Here is a 21,380-nt window from a genome sequence, read left to right as displayed (position 1 = left end):
ACCAAGCATTTTAGAGGTCAATTTCAACTAGTTTGACCAAGTTTGACTTTGTTGATCTAGGGTTTGTTGTTGCTGATATAAAATTACAGAATTCAGATTTTGTACTATTTCTCTCTGCTGAACTATTGAAAATAAAAGAAGATTTGATCAAAGGGTTTCCCCGCATTGGGGTTTGTCCCTGGCTAGCCGCCACATCTTGTGTCTCTTGTCTTGGCTTGTTTTTTGTTGATCATTTAATGTTCTATCTGCACTTTACTTAATGTATATGTGATTGCTAATCTGTGGCTAAGAAGAAGAAAAATAAGTAAACTGCTCTAAGCATAGAACATACCATAATTTAACACAAATAGAAGGAACTTAATTAGTTGCTGCAGTGGTGATTCGGGTTTCTCGAGTTTTCACAGGGAAAACTTGTAAATCTCTTCTTTATCTTTTAGATCTTTCAATTGACAGATACAATGACCTAGACTTAGACAAATACTCTCCAAGATCAAATCTACCACAACCTCTAATTGCAATATCTTCAACCTCCCAGTAGATTTGAAATTCTGGTCCCCAGCGATTGCTGCTCCTCCTCTAGGAGACTTCGATCTCCCTCTAATAGCCTTCCTCTTGGCTTCGATTGCCTTGAATTGAGTCCTAGGACTAGTAGGATGCCCTAAGAGACCTTCGCTTGCCTTCCCTTCTCTTCTCCTTCAAAATCTAACCCTATAAGATCCAGCGCAGAAAGCCCTAACTTCGATCTACCTAGAAGAATAGATAAGGCCCAAAAACTTCGACTTCCTCTTCTTCGCACTTCCTTCTTGACTTCTTTTTCTTTTGCTTCTTCGCATAAGAGATGAGTGAGTGAGTGATCCAAATGGAGGACGAGTTCCTCTTATATATAAGCTTCTTCAAGGGTGGACGTGGCTCTTCATGTAGGTCGACTTGACAACTCATTAGGCTGACTTGATCTTGGAGGTATTTTGACACTTTAAAGACAAAATAATTTTTTCTTTACAATTTACAATGTGCCCATAGGGTCTTCAATATATGACAATGACTCTTATACCTAGGACAAACCCTAGAAGCACTCAATGGGTGCTTGACCTATAAAATAAAAGAACTTGAGCATGAAACCCATGCTCCAATAATAATAATAATTTCTTTTTCACTTTATATTTACAAGAATATATTTCATGCTTATGAAGACCGAATCTATTTACACATTTTTCAACACAGACAACTCATAGGGTTGTTGATTTATCTTGTGAACACACGACCAGACATTTGCTTTGCAGTTAACTAGTTGAGCCAGTTCATGGTTGAGCCGACCATAGTGCATTGGGTTGCTGCCAAGCATGTGTTGAGGTATTTCAGTGGCACAACATATTATGGGTTGTTGTATAAGTAGGTTGATTGAGTGAGTCTTCAGGTATTCAGGATTTTTATGGCTATTTTATTATGTTCAGTCTTTTCTTTGTTTCTTTGTTTCTCGTGTGTGAACTGCTTGTGCTTGTATTAGTGAATAAGTTGAGGGTCTTCCTTTTTAAGCTTTTTCTGTTACCAGCATTTTGAATTTTTACACCACGGAATCATTGGAAGGGAATGAATGAGCAAGCCCAACACCAGATTTCCTGGTCAAGAATGACTCAAATTTCCCTCTAGGACAGCATGTGGAAATTGTGGAAAAGACTATTGAGGTTGGGGCACATAAATGGATTTGTGCTGAATTCAAGAAGGAACTGAAAAAATTTGGAAAACTCAGGAGAAATTGGAAACATTCACAACACTGATTGTTTGTATCAAAATTTCAATATTTTATATATTCTTTAGCTTGCCGAGCTTTGTCCAATGGTGAGCTCACTTTTTTCTTTGGCTTGCTGAGTCATGAGAACTAGATTGAGAAGAATGAAGCCTAGGTGCCAGGAACAGAGTTGCACTTCCCCAGAACCATGGCCCTCCCTCTAGAACAATTTTTTTTATACACAGCAGATTCAGTCTTGATAACAACACCCCCGTGTTGATGATATATCAGGTGAGAGAATAACCCACCACACTGACTTGAACCACCACTTAAGATATGTTCTGTTCAGCCAAAAGCGATTCAACCTGCAAGTAAACCTCTTCTAAGAGATCTTTTAAAACTCTTCCATGACATCTTTGAAGACACCACGATAGTTGGTGGGAAGCAGACTATTGTCCATGCTCGATTTATCCCTCATCCAAAAATGCTTGGTGGAGATTCAACATGACTTGATTGGATGAGAGCGTTGTGAGTGCTGCTGCAAATCCTTGTAAGCCAGAGAAACCATCAATGCCTTAGAATCTCTGCCTACTGTGAATAGAGAAACTACTGGAGAAGACAATGCCATACTTTTACTTTTGCCCCTTGCAAGAGCACGATTGCAATTCTATTGGAGTTGACAAGCACAACTCCATGCACTCATTTTAACACACACAGATGTTCTCAAAATGGTTCGACTAATTCGTAGAAGTAATGATGCCCTGCGATTCAGTCTACTAGGTATTCTGTTAACTATTGAAAGTGTTTTGTAAGAAATCACCATATTAGCTGCGTATGCACATCTGAGGGGGTTAACTTGAAATAACAACACCCCCATTTACAGTAACCTAGATGGGAATAGGACATCCCTAGGGACTGCTGGAACATACCCTGCCATACTTAGTAGTTTTGGGGATGCTCCCATGGGGAACAGCCAGCTGTAAACCCAGACAAACATTAACAGAACACCCACAAAAAAAGAAAAGCAAAAAAGGGCGTTGCAAGCCCAAGACTTGGGAATGGGCAAATATGGATGTTGATAAGATTAATGTTCTTCATGAAATGGTTGGAAATATAAATGTTTGAACTTTGGAGCATAGTATTTATTTTAGGTCTCTCACTCTGTTACATTAGTAAGTTACTGTATTTGAAGTTTTACTGAAACATGTTCCTGCTTTGGCATGAGATCACCATTACAGTTAATTACTGATCATGCTTACTTGAATTCATACCAAAGATTGATTTTTATTCACGGGGAATTTTATAGGTAGGTAGGACATATTGGTATCAGTATTTACATGTTGAATAGGAATACTTGTAAATTTCTTGCTGAATTAGGCACGGTCTTATTTAGCAACTTACTGTTCTATTTGCTAATATTTTATTTCAATGTCTCTTTTTTTCTTTCAAGTAACATTTTCTATAATTCACATATGAGATTGATAGTACTAGCCATACCCCGTAACAGCTACTGCACTCTGTGCCTGGACCTGGAATACCTCTGTATACTTATATCCATGCAACCTGAATCGTTCTTTCAAAAAATCAATTCCTGCCAAAAATACTATTTTCATATTTTGTTGAAAAATAACTATGTGGATTCAATTATTAATAAATTTCATAAAGAGGTGCAAGTAATGACAATCTATTTTATGGGAGAAATGTTGCAGAAAATTACTGTTCTAACAGGAGCAGGCATATCAGCGGAATCTGGCATTCCTACCTTTCGAGGCGCTGGTGGATTGTGGCGAACATGGAGTGCTATGGTATCTGTTCAATCTTCTGTTTACTTTGTTGAAATGCTGACCAAGAATTCTATTAATCGCTCTTTGCCTATTATTTTCATAAAGGAATTGGCGACACCGGAGGCTTTTGCTGCTAATCCTTCTCTTGTTTGGGAGTTCTATCATTACAGAAGGTGTGATACAACCAACTTTATGTTTCCTTGCTTCTCCTTCAGACTTATCAAACCCAACAAACTCTCTATTTTTATATTGTAAAGTGCTATGAGCTATATCTTTTTTAGCTTTTGCATCAATGTAGACCCTCTTATGTAAGAGGGATTCTTTTAACAAGATAAATAGAAAATTTAAAATGCGAACATGTATTCAATCAGTTACTTTTGTTTATATTTCTATAATAGCCTCTTCTAGTTTATAGAAATCGTCTGTTTATGATGATTTTTAATTTTTGACAACCTGAGCAAAAGATGCCCTAGGAACAGGTTATGGGCTGAGCTGAATAACAATACAGGTTACAGTAGAGATGACTCTTGTAACAGCCAAACATAGCATTTGTAATACTGTAACAACTATGAATTACGAATAGATAGCAGAAGCAATCTGAACTGAACTGCATTGTTGAAACGAATGGAAATGAAAAACAGAGATAAACTGGGCAACAACATAGATATTATATTGCTTATGCTGGAAATATCACACGATGTACATAGAAGGGAACAGGGCATGATAGAGTCGCACAGAGCAGAGTAGTACTTTCCTGAGAAGGTATGGGCACCAAGCTTGGGGCAAGGATCTCCAAGCAAGGTATGGTTGCCAAGCTTAGCCTAGGAGGTAGTCTCTCAAAGTCATTTCTTGTCAAGGGATGTCCGAAAGATTTGCATGTTTTGAGGCTTTTGGGCCTCCTTAAAGTTCCTATTTCCAACTTGCCATTGTCCCTTTTGCATGAGGGATAAATGGGTTTCCTACTGGCCTAAGATAAACTCTAATAACTAGCAGAAATAATAGTGATTAGTGACTAACATATCACTCTGATATCTAACAGAAAGCTGGCAACTATGAGTTTGACAGCTATCAGAGAGTAAATTGTCTTTAAGCATCACGACGGTCTCCCCCTCGAATTGTTTTTTCCCAAGGCAATTATATTGCTGGATGCTTAATTATTTGGGGTTCTTTCCACTTGGTGTTTGTGTTTTCCACCAACGTAGAAACACCTTCTGCAATAATAAACTATCTGAGAGAGAACCACATGGTGACAAGCACATATTGTGATGACAGAGATGTTGAAATATGTAACTAGGTTTGGAACTTTGGTCTTCATAATGACACATGTAATCATGATTTTATGGATTTGATGTATTGAGAAAATAATAAATCTATTCTTGTTGTCCTTAAGGCATGGTTTTCATGCTCAAGAGGAATTTATTTTTTAGGTCAAGCTCCCATTGAGAGCTTCTAAGGATTTGGATTCATTGTCATGTATGAAATCAACCTTTTGGGTATGTTACATATTGTAAAGAAATTTTTTATTTGAGTCAAATAGAGTCAAAGACCCTCCAAGACCTTGTCAAGTGTGCAAACTTCAAGTCGGTCTAGGGACAGTGACAAGTCGGCCCATAAGCTATGTCTGGAAGCCTATATATAGAAGAGCTTGACCTCATTTGTGGAGACATCAATCAAGCTTGATCTAAAAGAAAGAAGCTCGGGTATATTCAGCAGAAGAAGCATCTAAGGAGAAGGGAATCGAAGGTTAGAAGGACTGTTTCTGGGCTATACATTCCACACGTGCGAGATTTTCAGGGCTACTCTCTGCTGCAACGAAGATCAAAGTTACAGTCATCCTAAGAAGGCTGAAACAAGATGTCAAGGGTTAGTTGTGGTATGCTGAAGTGACAAGGAAGAAGAGCAATCCCAAGCGAGGAAGAGAAGACTTACTGCTCTGTCCTCATCTGTCCACACGTGCAGAATTGCAGAAGATTTCTTGTAGGCCGAAAATTACAGACCTGTAATAAAGGTCGAAGATTTGAGAGGAAGCCTAAATTGTAGTAAGGAAGTTTGAAGTTGCAGTCAAGGTATTTTAGGGCCGAAATTGAAGACATGGAAGAAGTAGCCATATTTGACTTGGTAAGAGAGGCAAAGTTAACTTGGTCTTGGAGGAGTTCTTGGTCAAAGGTCTAGGTCTTGGAATTCGTCAATTGAAGATTCTATAAGAAGAAGAATTTGTGTGGGTTTTCCTCTCAGATTGGAGAGGTTTTGGCCCTGGCTGGTTGCCTATATATTGTGTCCTTTGTCTTATTGTTCTTTATGATTTGGTAGCTGTTTGATGATAGAGAACACTAATAATAACAAAGCAAAAGAAATTAATCAAGTAAAGTAAAAATAAAAAATACATCACAAGCAGTTATCAAGCTAGAGAAATCACCTACACTTGCTTCCTCTAGATTTCTCAACATGTAATCAGAGCTAAGGTGATAAGTCAAGGAAGGGCAGCTTAAAGGACACTCAAGAACCGAAGCACGAGAAGATCATCAAGAGCATTAATCATCAAGAAGAAAAGAAGGGAGACTGAAGAGATCAGGATTGATTTTCTGAGCTATAATTCCTTTCATTCGTGGAGAAACTAGGGCATTCACCACAGAAGTAGCACCAAATTACAGTCAAGCTCTAGAGCCAAAATTTGGAGTCAGAATAAGTTAAGTTGCAGGCCGAGATCTTGAAGAAAAGAAGTCTACCATCAAGATTTTTTGAAGGTCAAATTCATTGCAAGGAGTGAAAGTCTGGATTATTTGCACCATTACATGAAGTCAAACCTACAGTAACAACCACAGATCCAAGATTCTGAGGTAAATATAATTATTTTGAAGTCTCCATTCAAGAGCTGAGATTTCCTTGCAAAAAGTTGATAAAGGAAACTCCAAAAGGAAGCATCAATCCAAATTCATTGTGTCAAAAAGGATCCCAAAACCTGATCCTCTTCTGGGCATACGTAGACAGGGTACTCATCTCAGTAAAATTTGGATTGGTAGACTATATCACCCTTCGGACATACATATAGTTGCTCTCTGTCAAAAAAAAAAGTTTGGAGCACAGATCTCTCTATCTCTGTGATAGCATAGATCTCATCTTCAAGATGTGTCCTTGTAACATCACTACTCTACTCTACTTACAAGTTCAAATCCTGTGGTAACCGAGTTCATGTGGTGCAAAAGATACAGCCACCAATCTCATATATATTTGTTCTCTGAAAAAGATCCATTCACTGTAAAGAAGTTTGAAAGAACTAAGGAAGCAGACCTGAAGCAATCTAGTCATCAAGCAAATGTCGAAACTGTACCATCACTAGAGAGAAACATGGATATGCTTATAGCTATCAGTTTTGCGTGAAGACCTGTAAAGCTATAGGGAAATCAATCCAAGGTCAGTGGCAATCATATACTTGAAAGAAGCAGCGGATGAGTACAGTGAAGAATATCGAACACCCTAAAACAGATCAATGAAGATGGCATCCGGAATTGCAAGTCATCACAACAAAGGTAAGTAACCATAATGTATGTATGGTATATTTTAAGATGTTTTAGGGTTGAAAACATGATACTAGGGTTTGTTAATATTCCAAGGAAAAGGATGAACCCTATCATGACAAAGAGGGAAAAGATTCTGATCTAGGGTTTGAATTCAAGAAGCCCTAGGATGAACTCATGATTGCATGAAAACCCTAGAAAGAAATGTTGACATCATGTTTTGGTATCGTATACTTTGCTTGGGGTGCTTGTCAATAAATATTGCAGGTACAAAAAGTAAAGATGGATGGGCTGAGCCTTTGTTTTAAGAAACATGATGGAAGAAGGAAATTGTATGATTATGGATGTCTGGTTCACAGCAAGATGGAGAGAAGGGTGAAAAAGGCCTCTATGGTAGTCAAGAAGAAAAGCATTATGATGGGATGCATCATTTTAGTGGATGGCATCATGATATAATACAATTGAAGAAAGAGCACATGACTTCATTATAGAAGCTTGAAAGATAGTTGAAGTAGAAATCTATAGCAATCATCATGAGTAGCTCGTGGTAGCCTCATTAAAAGCATAAGTGGTGCTTATGAATAGAAGAAAGTCATCTAGCATATAGAAGGGGTTCATCATGCATTATCATCATGAAAGGAGAATTTGCAGGATGAAGGATAATCAAGATCCTCTGTTGGAATCTTCCTTGGAAGATTTACCTCTCTCGGGAAAAGCAAGTGTCTCGCTAGAGTTCCATCTTGTATGGGAATCATGTGTTGAGAAATCTAGGGCAACTAGATTAGGTGATTTCTTTTACTTTGATCACTGCTTGTGATATATTTTTACTTAACTTGATTAGCTTCTTCTTACACTTGATTATTATTAGTGTCTTTATCATCAAACATCTACCAAACAATAAAATCAATGAGATAATAGGATGCAAGATGTATTCGATTAGCCAGGGCCAAAACCTCTCCAATTGAGAGGAAAACCCACAAGAATTCTTCTCTTCTTATAGAACTTCAATTGACGAATTCCAAGACCTATGACCCTTGACCAAGACCCTCCAAGACCAAGTCAAACCTTGCTTCCAACAACTTCTGCAATTTCGACTTACCCAACAGATTCTTCTGGAACTTCGACTTGCCCAACAAATTCTTTTGCAACTTCGACCTGCCCAACAAACTCTTTTGCAACTTCGACCTGCCCAACAAATTCTTTTGCAACTTCGACCTGCCCAACAAATTTTTCTGTCCAGCAAATTCTTCTGCCTAACAAATTCTTCTACCCAACAAATTCTTCTGCCCAACAAATGTAGAAACCCTAACACGAGAGAGAGAGAGAGAGAGGCCCAAAAACTTCGATCTAGTTCTTCTCCTTCTTTTTCGTCCTTTTCTAGTTTCTATCTTGAGAAGATTGAACTTGCTTGAATGAGTCTCCAAATGAGGTCGAGTTCCTTCTTATTTATAGGCTTGTGAGGGGTATGAATTACTATCTTTAGGCCGACTTGCCCCTTCATGTAGGCCGACTTGATCTTTGCATCATGACGAGGTCTTGGATAGTCTTTTGACTCAAATAAATTCATTTTACAATATGTAACATGCCCAAATGGGTCTTCAATACATGACAATGACTCAATTGACTTGTAGACTAAATAACAAGCCCTAGAAACACTGAATGGGTGCTTGACCTAAAAATAAATTTCTCTTGAGCATGAAACCCATGTCTCAAGAACAACAACAATAAATTTATTTTTCTATTTTGATTAAATACATAAAATCATGATTACATATTGTTGGAAAAAGTGACTATCTTCCGTATTCAATAATGTACATGAGTCATTATGTAATGTAGTAGTCAAAAGAATAAAGAAAATAATTTTTATTATTGTAACAATGACTTATTAAAGCATGTGTTTCATGCTTGGGTCATCGTTATATTAGTCAAAGTCCCCATTGTGGACTCTTAGGATTAATATTGAGTTTATAGAGTCATTATACATTCGAAGAGACCCTTCTTGGGCTTTCGGATCATGTAAAAAGGTTTTGTATCAAACAAAATATGAATTATGTGTCCTCCACATCATGTCAGCCTAAGGAAGATCAAGTCGGCCTAGAGACCCTAATTCGACCCACTAGAAGGCTATATAAAGAAGGAAGTCGAAGTCATTTGGAAGCATCACTCTCACAAGCAGTTCGATGTTGATTAGGGGTAGTGTCGGATGTGCTCTAACCACGAAAATGAGTGGAGAGGCTAAAGCACATGAGATCTCCAATACCCAGAAATGGTTTGGGCAGATTCTAAACAGTTTGGGAGATATTAAAATAATTAATATTTTTAGTGGAGTCCCTAAGTCTAAATTTAGGGAAAATAAAATATTAATGTGAATTAATATAAAACTGTGTTAGAAGGGTCCAAAATTCATGAATCAAGCCAGAGTTAATCTTAGCCATTGATTAGAGACTTAATCTCGGTCATTGATTTGTCAACCAGAAAAGTATAAGAGGAGGCTTGAGGGTCACTTGGAGAATACACCAGAGTGATTAGTCATTCTATTCTCTAGAGCGGGGTTTGCTAAGAGAGATAGAATCGGTGATCAGCAACGAGGGGTAGTGAATACAAAAGCAGAGAGGCAGAGAGAATCAACGCAGAAGCCGGGAGATAGGGACGTAGAGCTAGCCAGAGGCCACACAGAGCCAGCTAGGGCCCATGCAGAGGCAGCCAGGCGCTGCGTAGTGTGAAAATTCTATCATTTTAGCAACTGATTTACTTTTCCTACTTATTTCACTATAATTATTCATGAAATTACTTCAATAAACATTAAAAAAAATATTGTTGCAGATATCACACCATAATACAGAAACAAACATATGCACAAGAATCAACACATTGACACAGTTATTTTGGACTAATGTCCCCGGAAAACCCAATGTGGGAAAACCAGTGCAGCAAGGGAGGATTTTATTATTCAACAATTTTCTAGTACAACAGGGTGCCAAACTGGCTTACCCACAAATAGACAAATTTTCCAGCACTTCTTCTGAACCCAACGTTAGCCCTACTGACCTCTGTGTGACCTGAAACCCTCTGCGTTAGCCTGTTGAGACTCTGCGCAGCCTCTCTGGCCTTTTGCATCACTCTTGCAGCCTCTGTGTGGATGATGCAGGCCCTGCTGGCTCTGCGCAGTCTTTGCTACCTCTGCGTGGCTTTCTCTGGCCCTGCGTCTACCTTTTCTGCTTCTATGCTGATCTCCCGTCTCTCTGTTCTGTACTTGTTGCCTCCTGACTGCTCTCCAGACCACTGGTTCAATTTCTTAGTTAATCTCGCTCCAGAAATTGAACTGACTGGTCTCCCTCAGTGTGTTCTCCAAGTGACCCTCAAGCCTCCTTTTATACTTTTCTTGTTGACATATCAATGACCGAGATTAAGTCCCTAATCAACGGCTAAGATTAGATCTGGCTTGATCCATGACTTTTGGACCATTCTAACACAATTTTATATTAATACACATTAATATTTTATTTTCCCTAAGTTTAGACTTAGGGACTCCATTAAAAATATTAATTATTTTAATATCTCCCAAACTGTTTAGAATCTGCCCAAACCCTTTCTGGGTATTGGAGATCTCATGTGCTTTAGCCTCTCCACCAATTTTCGTGGCTAGAGCACATCCGATGCTACCCCAAATCAACACTCCCTCTTAGCGAGGACTGTGCTCTAGTAATACTCCTCACTGAGTATCACCCTGATCATCTGGCATCAGTACCTGTGTTGATGCTAAGCCTCCTTGCCCAACATCCTTTGCATTGCTGCATCCTGTACTGTTGCCCATGACTCTACTACTGCACTGCTTCATTTGTACGACAACTCCCTTTGCATTCGTGTTGCTGCTGGTCCTTTCTTTCAACACTGCATTCGCACTGCAACTCCCTCTTCATTCATGCTGCTAACACACTTATTTCTACTTCTGAAAGGGGTTCTTTACCATCCCCATCTTTTCCCCGAAGTAGTCAAATTTTGACTTTCCAAGAGCCTTGGTGAGGATATTTGCCACCTGTTCTCCTGTAGGAGTGTAGCTCAACTATACAGCTCCTCGTTGGACACAGTCTTTGACAAAGAGACACCAGATATCAATATGCTTTGACCTATCATGAAACACTGGATTCTCAAAGAGTTTGCAACTCTGATTATCACACATGATCCTGGTCGCCTCCATATTTCTTTTGAATAGGTTCACCAACTGTTTTCTAAGCCATATGGCCTCACACGAAGCTGTGCTTGCTGCCATATGTTCTGTCTTAGATGAGCTGAGAGCCACAGACTTCTATTTCCTACTACACCAGAATGTCATTCCTGATCCAATGTTGAAACAATACCCAAAGGTACTTTTCCGATCCACTGAACTTCCTGCCCAATCTGCATCAGTAAATCCACTCAACCTGATATCCTTCCCCTTGGTGTATAAGAGCCCATAATTAATTGTTCCCTGTAAATACCTGAGAACGTGTTTGGCTGCTGTTCAGTGTGCCCTATTTGGTTCCACCATGCACTGACTGAGGGTGTTGACAATGTAGCAAATATCTGGCCTAGTATTGACTAGATACATCATGGACCCTATGAGCTGCCGGTATAAGGTGGGATCGACATCCTTGTTTTCTGATGCATCAATCTTCTTCTAGTTGGTGATCATTGGCGTAGCCATAGGTCTACAGTCTCCCATCCCGAACCTTTTCAGGATTTTTGTAGCATACCTCCCTTGCCTAAGGAAGATTTCTCCTTTTTGCTGCCAAACTTCCAACCCTAGGAAGTAGTGCATTTATCCCAGATCCTTCATATCGAACTCTGTGGCTAGATTCTTCTTGCAGTCCTCAATGAGTCTGGATGATCCTGTCAGAAAGAGATCATCCACATATAATACTAAGATAAGCGGCTCATTCTCTACGACCAAATAGTAGAGATTCGGATCCGCGTCACTCTTGACAAACCCCATCTTCTGCAAGTAGCCATATATTCGACCATACCACGCTCTCGGTGCCTACTTTAGCCCATACAAGGCTTTCTTCAGTCTGCATACATGAGACTTCTTCTCATGAGTTTCAAAGCCCTCTGGTTGTTCAATGTATACCTCTTCTTCTATTACCCCATTCAGAAATGTCGTCTTGACATCCATCTGATGGATCTCCCATCCCATCTGGGCTGCAAGAGATATCACGGTCCTAATAGATGTGTACCTGGCTACCGGGGTGAAGGTTTCCTTATAGTCAATCCCTTCCTTTTGAGCATACCCCTTAGCCACAAACCTGGCCTTGTATTTCTCAACACTTTCGTCCGCAACATATTTGATCTTGTAGATGCATCTTGAACCTACCATAGATCTGTCTTGAGGCCTTGGCACCACCTCCTAGACATCGTTCACCATTATGGAGTTATACTCCTCTACCATCGCATCTAGGCAGACCTGATGCTGAGCTGCCTCCTTGAAATTGGCAGGCTCTCCATCTTGAGCGACTAACGCTTGATATCTGTCTGGCTATTTTCGCTCCCTCTTACTGTTCCTTGGCTCACCGATGAAGTTCTCTGCATCACGTAGAATTTGATGAAGTTCCCTGCTAGTTCTTCCTCTACCAGCAGGTGCTTTTGTTCGCTCCTCCTCCTCATCCTGAGAATCTTCCTGACTTGAGGAAGAATTCTTCACTTCCGTTGGTTGAAGAGGCATGACCAATAGATCCTCTTTTGATTGCTCCTCGGAAGGCATTTCGCGAGATCTTCTGAAAGCTCTGTCCTCCATGAACTTTACATCTCGTCGTACTACTACCTTCTTGCTCCTTGGAAGATAGATTCTGTATGCCTTAGCGTTCTCGCTATATCCCACCAGATATCCCTTTTCTGCAGTCTGATCCAACTTCTTCCTCCTTTCTTCGGGTATGCGGCAATATGCTAAACTCCCAAATATCTTGAAATGACTAACTTTGGGCGTCTTCTCAGTGAAGACTTTCTCTGGAGTAATCTTGCCCAATGCCCGATGACGAGTCCTGTTCTGAACGTAGACAACTGTGTTGCATGCTTTTGCCCACAGGAATTTTGGCATATCCTGATCATACAACATGGCCCTAGTTGCTTCTACAATAGTCCCGTTTTTCCTTTTTGCCACCCTATTTTGCTCCGGTTTGTAGGGAGCTGTCCACTCTCTTCTGATGCCCTCCTTAGCGCAATAATCAGTGAAGTCCTTATCGACATACTCTCCACCATTATCTGAGCGCAATACTTTTATTTTCTTCCCAATTAGATTCTCCACCAGAGCCTTGAACTCCTTCAATCGATAGAAAACCTCATCCTTGGTTTTCAAAATATAGATCCAAGTTTTCCTCGAGTGGTCATCAATGAAGGTAGGGAAATACTCGGCACCGCTAAGAGCTTTGACGGATATAGGTCCGCAGATATCTGAGTGTATCAATCCTAGTACACTCTTGGCCCTGTGTTTGCTCCTAGGAAATGCCGCCTTGGCATACTTTCCCAGAGCGCATCCCCTGCATACATCATCTCGTTCCGTACTCAGATCCGAAACTCCTGTTACAGTGCTCCTGAGAATTCTTAGAGCTCCATGGTGCAAGTGACCCATCCTTCTGTGCCATAGTTCGTTCAAGTCCTTGTCCCCATGACTGCCTATTAGTGCCATTGGTGATTCTAGTTGTAATCTATACAATCGATTACTTTTGATCCCGCTCTGCACTTTCTTTTTCCAGCTCGGGTGTTTGACGTATACCTTTTCCTTGATGAAGTAGATGTCATAGCTCTTGCCTTGTAGTTGTGACATGGAAAGTAAGTTCATCCCCAATCCTGGTACATGCAACACATTTGTGGCATGGAACCGCTCTCCCGATTCTGTCTGAAAAACTATGGTACCCTTTCCTACTGGAGTACACTTTGCCTTGTTCCCAATGGTGATTTGAAAGTTCATCTTCTCTTCTCAATATTCCGAGAAACACACCCTGATTCCTGTTATATGCCATGGGGCTCCACTGTCTATATACCATACTTCTGATGATGCAGCACTAGTCATGTATGCCACTTCTTCCAGCCTGGAAGCCAACATAGAGAAATCAAAATCTCTCTCTTGTGCAATCTTCTGAAAATCTGCGTGAGTCCCCTAAGGTGGATGCCTCTACATCGTGGTCTCGACCCATAATTGATTTTCCCTTTCTGTCTCTGATTACTTGCTCCGATACCATGGGAAAATTCTATCACTGCAACGACTGATTTACTTTTCCTACTTATTTCACCATAACTTATTCATGAAATTACTTCAATAAACATTAAATAAATACTGCTGCAGATATCACACCGTAATACAGAAACAAACATGCACAAGAATCAACACATTGACACAGTTATTTTGGACTAATGTCCCCTGAAAAAGCCAATGTGAGAAAACCGGTGCAACAAGGGAGGATTTTATTATTCAGCAATTTTCTAGTACAACAGGGTGCCAAACTGGCTTACCCACAGATAGACAAATTTTCGAGCACTTCTTCTAAACCTAGCGTAAGCGCTACTGACCTCTACGTGACCTGAAACACTCTACGTCAGCTTGTTGAGACTCTGCGCAACCTCTCTGGCCTTCTGTGTCACTCCTGCAGCCTTTGCGTGGATGATGCAGGCCCTGCTGGTTCTGTGCAGTCTCTGCTGCCTCTGCGTGGTTTCCTTTGGCCCTGCGTCTGCCTTTTTTGCCTCTGTGCTAATCTCCCATCTCTCTGTTCCGTACTTGCTGCCTCCTGACTACTCTCCAGACTACTAGTTCAATTTCTCAGCTAACCCCGCTCCAGAAATTGAACTAACTAGTCTCCCTCAGTGTGTTCTCCAAGTGACCCTCAAGCCTCCTCTTATACTTTTCTCGTTGACAAATCAACGGCCGAGATTAAGTCCCTAATCAACGGCTAAGATTAGATCTGGCTTGATCCATGACTTTTGGACCATTCTCACACAATTTTTTATTAATACACATTAATATTTTATTTTCCCTAAGTTTAGACTTAAGGACTCCATTAAAAATATTAATTATTTTAATATCTCCCAAACTGTTGAGAATCTGCCCAAACCCTTTCTGGGTATTGGAGATCTCATGTACTTTAGCCTCTCCACCAATTTTCGTGGCTAGAGCACATCTGATGCTACCCCAAACCAACACACAGTGCCTCAGAGAGCCAGCGTGGGTGACGCAGAGGCTCTAGAGGTTGATGCAATGCATCTAAAGGTTGACGCAGGCGTTATTGGGCTGACGCTGGGCCAGGAAGGGCTGACACAGTCCCTAGAGGCAGACGCTGGGGTTTTCGTGGGGCAGATTGGAGCTAGGAGCTGTCTGAGTGTTTATCCAAGGTTTTAGTCGGAATATTTGATTCCGAGGAGAGAGGTAGTATTGCCGAGATTAGTCTCTGTTGGGTGAGCTGGTTTTGGCACCCAGATTGTATTATGAAACTACTTAATAATTAAAACCCTCAGATAGCTGCACCAGTTTTCCCGCATTGGGTTTTTCCAGGGACATTGGTCCAAAAACAACGGTGTCACTTGTGTGCTTGTTTTGTTTCCTTCAGTTGATGATCTGTAATGTGTTGAGCATGTACTTGTATTTATTTTTAGTATTTACATGGTAAATAACTTGTTAATTAATCAGAACAAGCAGGCAAAAATAAATCAGAAAGTACATGAAGGGTTTCTAACAGTTAGACGTAGAAATTCCAACATTCGATATCTTCTGGGAAGTGTTGGGGATGCGAAGTCTGCTACCAGAAGGAGGAAAGAAGTGTGAGTTTGGGGGGATCTCTAGAGAAGAGGAAAATCGAAGTTTTGGCACCTCTCTCTCTCTCTGTTTTGTGGTCTGGTTTAGGAGATCAAAGTTTTCATAAGGTTTTGCTGTTGCCGGAAGCTGCATGCTGCTGGGACCTGTTGCATAGTCGAAGTTGCTGGAAAGAGGTTGAATATCTTGGAGGGGGGTTTTGCCTTGGCATGTGCCTATATCTAGTGTCTCTTGTTTTGTGATCTTCATGTATGTATAATTGTTTGATGAAAGATAAGATAATAAAGAAGTAAAAGAAGTCAACACTCTCACAAGTAATTATCAAGATCAGAGAATCAAACCCTAATATAATCTCTTTGATTTTCCAACACATATGTCATTATGAAGACCGAACCTAGTTACATATTTCAACACACCCTCTTAGCTAGGGAGGTATTCATAATCCATGCAAGGTACTTGGACATTCTCAATCTGAAGAACTCTCATAAGAAGAGTCAGATTGGTAACCCATCTGTGTAGCATCATATCATCTAGCATTATCACATAGCAAGGCCTTGACTAACAACTCTATCTATCCACAAGGTTAGAGCATAATGATGGCGAAACCAATGAATTATAGACACCTTCATCATTGTCTCTCAAGGAATATACCCTACCACGGTGTTCACAGGGCATGTCTTTCTAGGACTATTCTTATCTTGGATTCCCACTCCTCAAAGAATATTAGTTCTCTACGACGACTCTTAACTTGGATGCCCTACCACATCCTCAAAGAGTATTAGATGCCAGGTGCTTACCCAATCCTCCATTCTTTCTTCCCAAAGTGAAGACAAGAATGATGTGTCTATCTCTCCCTTTCAACTAGGGAGGATATACTTATTCCTATAAAGGAATGTACCCAAGCTCACTCTTATCTAGGGATTTGTCCAAGCTCCCTCTTAACTAGGGACTTGCTTCCAAGCTCCCTCTTAACTAAGGACTTGCTTCCAAGCTCCCTCTTAACTAGGGACTTGTTTTCAACCACAACTTTCTTCTTTAGTGGAGATTATGGGAATTTTAGCTGCTTGTTGTGTTGGAATTTCCAAGTCTAATCTGTTAGAAACCCTCCATGCACTTTACTGATTTATTCCTACCTACTTGTTCTGTTAATTAACAAGTTATTTACCATGTAAATACTGAAAATAAATACAAGTGCATGCTCAACACATTACAAATCATCAACTGAAGGAAACAGAAACAAGCACACAAATGATACCATTATTTTTGGACTAATGTCCCCGGAAAAACCTAATACGGGAAAACTGGTGTAGCTATCTGAGGGTTTATTATTAAGTAATTCTTTTCTGAGTACACTGGGTGCCAAACTGGCTAACTCAACAGAGATAAAAAATTTGCCAGCAATACCTCTCTTCAGAAACAGGTATTTGGAAATCCTGTTCCACGAAATCCCTCTCCAACACAATTTGAAGCTTAGCATCAGCCCTGCTGGCCTCTGCGTCAACCCACTGAGGCTCTGCGCAACCTCGTTGGCTCTCTGCGTCACTCTTGCAACCTCTGTGTGGATGACGTAGGCCCTTTTGGCTCTGCGCAGTCTTTGCTGCCTCTGCGTGGCTCCCTCTGGCTCTGCGTCTGCCTCTTTTTGCTTCTGCGCTGGTCTCTCGGCACTGTCCCTGCCTCTCTGCCTTATACTCACTGCCCCTCGCTGCAACTGACCACTAATTCTATCTCTCTTAGCAAACCACGCTCTAGAGAATAGAATGACTGATCACTGTGGTGTGTTCTCTAAGTGACCATCAAGCCTCCTCTTATACTTTTCTCGTTGACAAATCAACGGTCGAGATTAAGTCCCTAAGCGATGACTAAGATTAGATCTGGCTTGATCCATGTCTTTTGGACCGTTCTAACATAGTTTTATATTAATTCACATTAATATTTTAATTTCCCTAAGTTTAGACTTAGGGACTCCATTAAAATATTAATTATTTTAATATCTCCCAAACTGTTTAGAATGTGCCCAGACCCTTTCTGGTTATTGGATATCTCATGTGCCTTAGCCTCTCCACCAAATTTCGTGGCTAGAGCACATCCGATGCTACCCAAATCAACACTCCCTCTTAGCGAGGACTGTGCTCTAGCAATACTCCTCACTGAGTATTACCCTGATCATCCGACATTGGTCCCTGTGTTGATGCTATGCTCAACATCCTCTGCACTGCTGTATCCTATACTGCTGCCCATAGCTCTGCTACTGCCATTGCTGCATCTGTACGATAGCTCCCTCTACATCTGTGCTGTTGCCTATGGCCCTGCCACTGCCACTGCTGCGACTGCACTGCATGTCCTGTCATTAGGCTGCATCGTGCTGCGCATAGCACTACCACTGCTAACTGCTGCACTGCAACTCAGTTACTGAGAAGTAAGTAACTGATCTCCCAACTCTAACCTCTCTGTCAGGCTAGAGTACTCCTGATGCTGAAGCTCCCTCTGCTGCTAACAAGTGCTCCCTCTTTGACCTCTGCGCTGCTGCAACAACTCCTTGCATCTCGCACCGTTGCACATCTCTTTGTGCCATCCTGCATTGGTTCAACACTCCCGTGCCTCTTGCACTGTTGCAGCCTGCTAGCCTCGTGTTGTCCTGGAAATCTTGCACTGTAGCTCCCTTTGTCGCTCCATCCGCATCCGTCTCCACCCACATCCGCCAGTCCTGCTACTCCTCTTCGCGGCTCCCGTAGCATGGTCTAATCCAAGAGGCTGGGTACCTCGAGGATCCTGCCTCTCATCGCCAGTAGTCCGTCTGACTACAACTCGATGTCTCCTGACTTCCGCCCAAGTGGCGTGTGTGCACTCATGTCATAGTCATTGTCTGTCTCCACTTCTTTCTCTGCCCTTGCTGGCGCTGCCTTGGTCTCGGAGGTCTCTCCTTTGTTCTTCCTCCTTGGACACTGGGTCGCATAATGACCTAGCTCCCCCACAGTGGAAGCATTTGATCTTGGAGAGGTCCTTCTTCTTCCGTTTCTCTTGCTTTCCCTTAGATGCTAGGGCAACATCCTCCTCCTCCTTCTTGACTTTGATTCCCTTGCTGCTGCTTCCCGCCTTGCTTAGCCTTTTGATCTCTTCTTGGCGAAGAGCCGCCCACATTTCCTCCCAATGTGGAAGGGTCGCTTTGCCCAATATACTTTGGACAAATACCTCCCAGTCTTCTGACACTGCATTCAAGGCTGTTCTCACCATCAATTCATGATCCAGCGTGACCCCTATGGAAGTCGGCTGATCCCGGATTTCATTCAGTCGACCGAGGAAGGTGTCGATCGGTTCCCCCTTCTTCATCTGGTATGACTGCAGTTGATTTTCTAGTAACATCCTTCTTTGCACAGAAGTATGCTGGTACAATTTCTTTAGGGCCTCCCACATCTCATTTCAAGGACCATGCTCTTGGCCCTCGCCATTGCCTCCTCGTGATTTTCGTTATCGACTGGGTCAACTGGGATCGCTATCGTCCTCAAGGCGAAGTACTTGACATGATTTCTGTCAAGTACGGATAAGATTCTGGCCTTGCAGATTGCAAAGTTTGAGGCTCCGTCCAGTCTGTCCTGGTCTCTTACTCCATGTAGTGCCATGCTGCTCTCCTACTTCCCTCCTGGAAGTTCTCGATTTGACTCCCTCAGAGCCTTGATTTCCCTCCTGGAAACCCTTTTGCCGATGTCGAGATGCCCCCTACTCTGATTGTCTGTGCAACTACACCACTGATCCAGATTTCTTGGCTAGAAACCCTTGGTAGCAACTCCCTCCTCCTTGGCCTTGCCCTGTTAGGTACTGTTCTGACTACAGTACCCCACCAGCTCCACTCTGCAACTTACCCACAGCCTCCTAAACCCAAACAACCTGAAGGTGAGAGCTCCTAGGCTCTGCGCACTCCCGGCATCGACGAACTAGCTCCCTCAGCCAACTGCGTCAGCCATCCTGGCCTCTGCGTGAGCCTGTCTTTGCCTCCTTTAGCCTCTGCGCAACCTCTTCTTGGCTCGAACTTGATGACACAGGTACTACGTCACCCCTTCCTTGCTGCTTTGCTGCTAGGAACAACTTCTGTCACTCGGGACAACTGTTTTCTGCTGCTGCTGCTTTGCTTTGCTGATGTCCTCAGTTCTCCTGTGATCTGCAACCACTTTCTGATACCATGTTGGAATTTCTAAGTCTAACTCGTTAGAAACCCTCCATGCACTTTACTGATTTATTCCTGCCTATCTGTTTTGTTAATTAACAAGTTATTTACCATGTAAATACTAAAAATAAATACAAGTGCATGCTCAACACATTACAGATCATCAATTGAAGGAAACAGAGACAAGCACACAAATGACACCATTATTTTTGGACTAATGTCCCCGGAAAAACCCAATGCGGGAAAACCGTTGCAGCTATTTGAGGGTTTTATTATTAAGTAGTTATTTTCTGAGTACACTGGGTGCCAAACTGGCTAACCCGACAGAGATAAAAAATCTTGCTGCAATACCTCTCTTCCGAAATAGGTATTCGGAAAGCCTGCTCCACAAAATCCCTCTGCAACACAATTTGAAGATCAACGTCTGTTAGGTCCCTATACTACTAGTGTAACTCTTTATTGTTATTAGTACAATTTCCTTATTATATTGTTGTGCCAATTTAGTCCACATATTGTTATTATTGTGCCCCATAGAAGCCCACTATTTTTATTATTGTTCCCTTACATTATTATTGTTATGTCGGCTCTGATCATATTATGACCCCTTAGACTCCTATATATAGAAAGGAGGTTTTGTCATATCATCCAAGAATTGTTCATTTGTGTAATGTAAGGGAGGTTGGCCCCTCGAAGAGGCTTGTTTCTAAGGCGTAGATCTTTCTTTTCTATCTTTTTGTGAGCTGGTTTCATAACATTTGGTATCAGAGCTTTTGATTCTAGGGTTTTGCTGCGCCAAACAGGGCATCGTAGCATTTTCATTATAACTTTTTTTGCGACGTTTCAGACGCTAAAAAAAACCCATTTGAGACGAAATCTCGTTGAACCTCAGGTCCGAACTTCAGATCTTGTCTCGCAATATTTTCAGAGATATGATTTGAGGAAGTTAGGGTTTTTGCAAGCTCCAGAATTTCATCTAAACCAGGTCATCGTGGAATTTTCGCTAGAACGTTTTCGCTACAAAGTTTCAGAAGCTAAAAAAAAACCCATTTAAGATGAAATCGGTTTGAACCTTGGGTCTGAATTTCAGATCTTGTCTCGCAATATTTTCGAATATATGATCTGAGGAAGTTAGGGTTTTTGCAGACTCTCGAATTACATCCTAAACAGGTGACCTTGGGTAAATCGTCATAACTTTTGTTCTGAGCATCTGATTGAAATTTCGGAAGAAGTTTTAGAAAGAGGGCGACCTGTAGTTTTCTATATATCAGTTTCAGGTACTAAGGTCGAAACAGTGACACGTGGCACTTCATACAAGTTCGCTCTACTGAACTAGTCTATAATCAGGTCACCGTGGGAGATTTGGCATAACTCTTCCTTGGAGAATCCAATCTTGATCAGACTTGTGGGGTTAGAAAGAGGACTC

The 21,380-nt window shown here is 41.4% G+C and overlaps 2 protein-coding genes across 4 annotated transcripts in view; one reads left to right on the top strand and one right to left on the bottom strand.

The window, feature by feature from the left end:
* The window catches only part of LOC149264840 (uncharacterized), a 292,062-nt gene that overhangs the window by 41,139 nt on the left and 229,543 nt on the right, over nt 1–21,380 (top strand). For all 3 annotated transcript variants that reach the window (XM_089390565.1, XM_089390547.1, XM_089390556.1), the window contains exons 3-4: nt 3,436–3,531; nt 3,616–3,683. In XM_089390565.1, the coding sequence (XP_089246691.1) occupies nt 3,436–3,531; nt 3,616–3,683 (164 nt within the window). The remainder of the gene's footprint in view (nt 1–3,435; nt 3,532–3,615; nt 3,684–21,380) is intronic.
* LOC149264841 (histone-lysine N-methyltransferase SUVR5-like) overlaps nt 4,084–21,380 on the bottom strand; it is a 32,747-nt gene continuing 15,450 nt past the window's right edge. Inside the window, exon 4 of the mRNA XM_089374786.1 lies at nt 4,084–4,117. Within this exon, the coding sequence (XP_089230912.1) occupies nt 4,084–4,117 (34 nt within the window). The remainder of the gene's footprint in view (nt 4,118–21,380) is intronic.

The sequence above is a fragment of the Pinus tabuliformis genome, chromosome 6 (genome assembly GCF_031772625.1).
Source record: "Pinus tabuliformis cultivar Carrire ecotype Pingquan chromosome 6, CPIR1, whole genome shotgun sequence".
In the NCBI taxonomy this organism is placed as follows: Eukaryota; Viridiplantae; Streptophyta; class Pinopsida; order Pinales; family Pinaceae; genus Pinus; species Pinus tabuliformis.
This window is presented reverse-complemented; position numbering and strand designations above follow the sequence as displayed.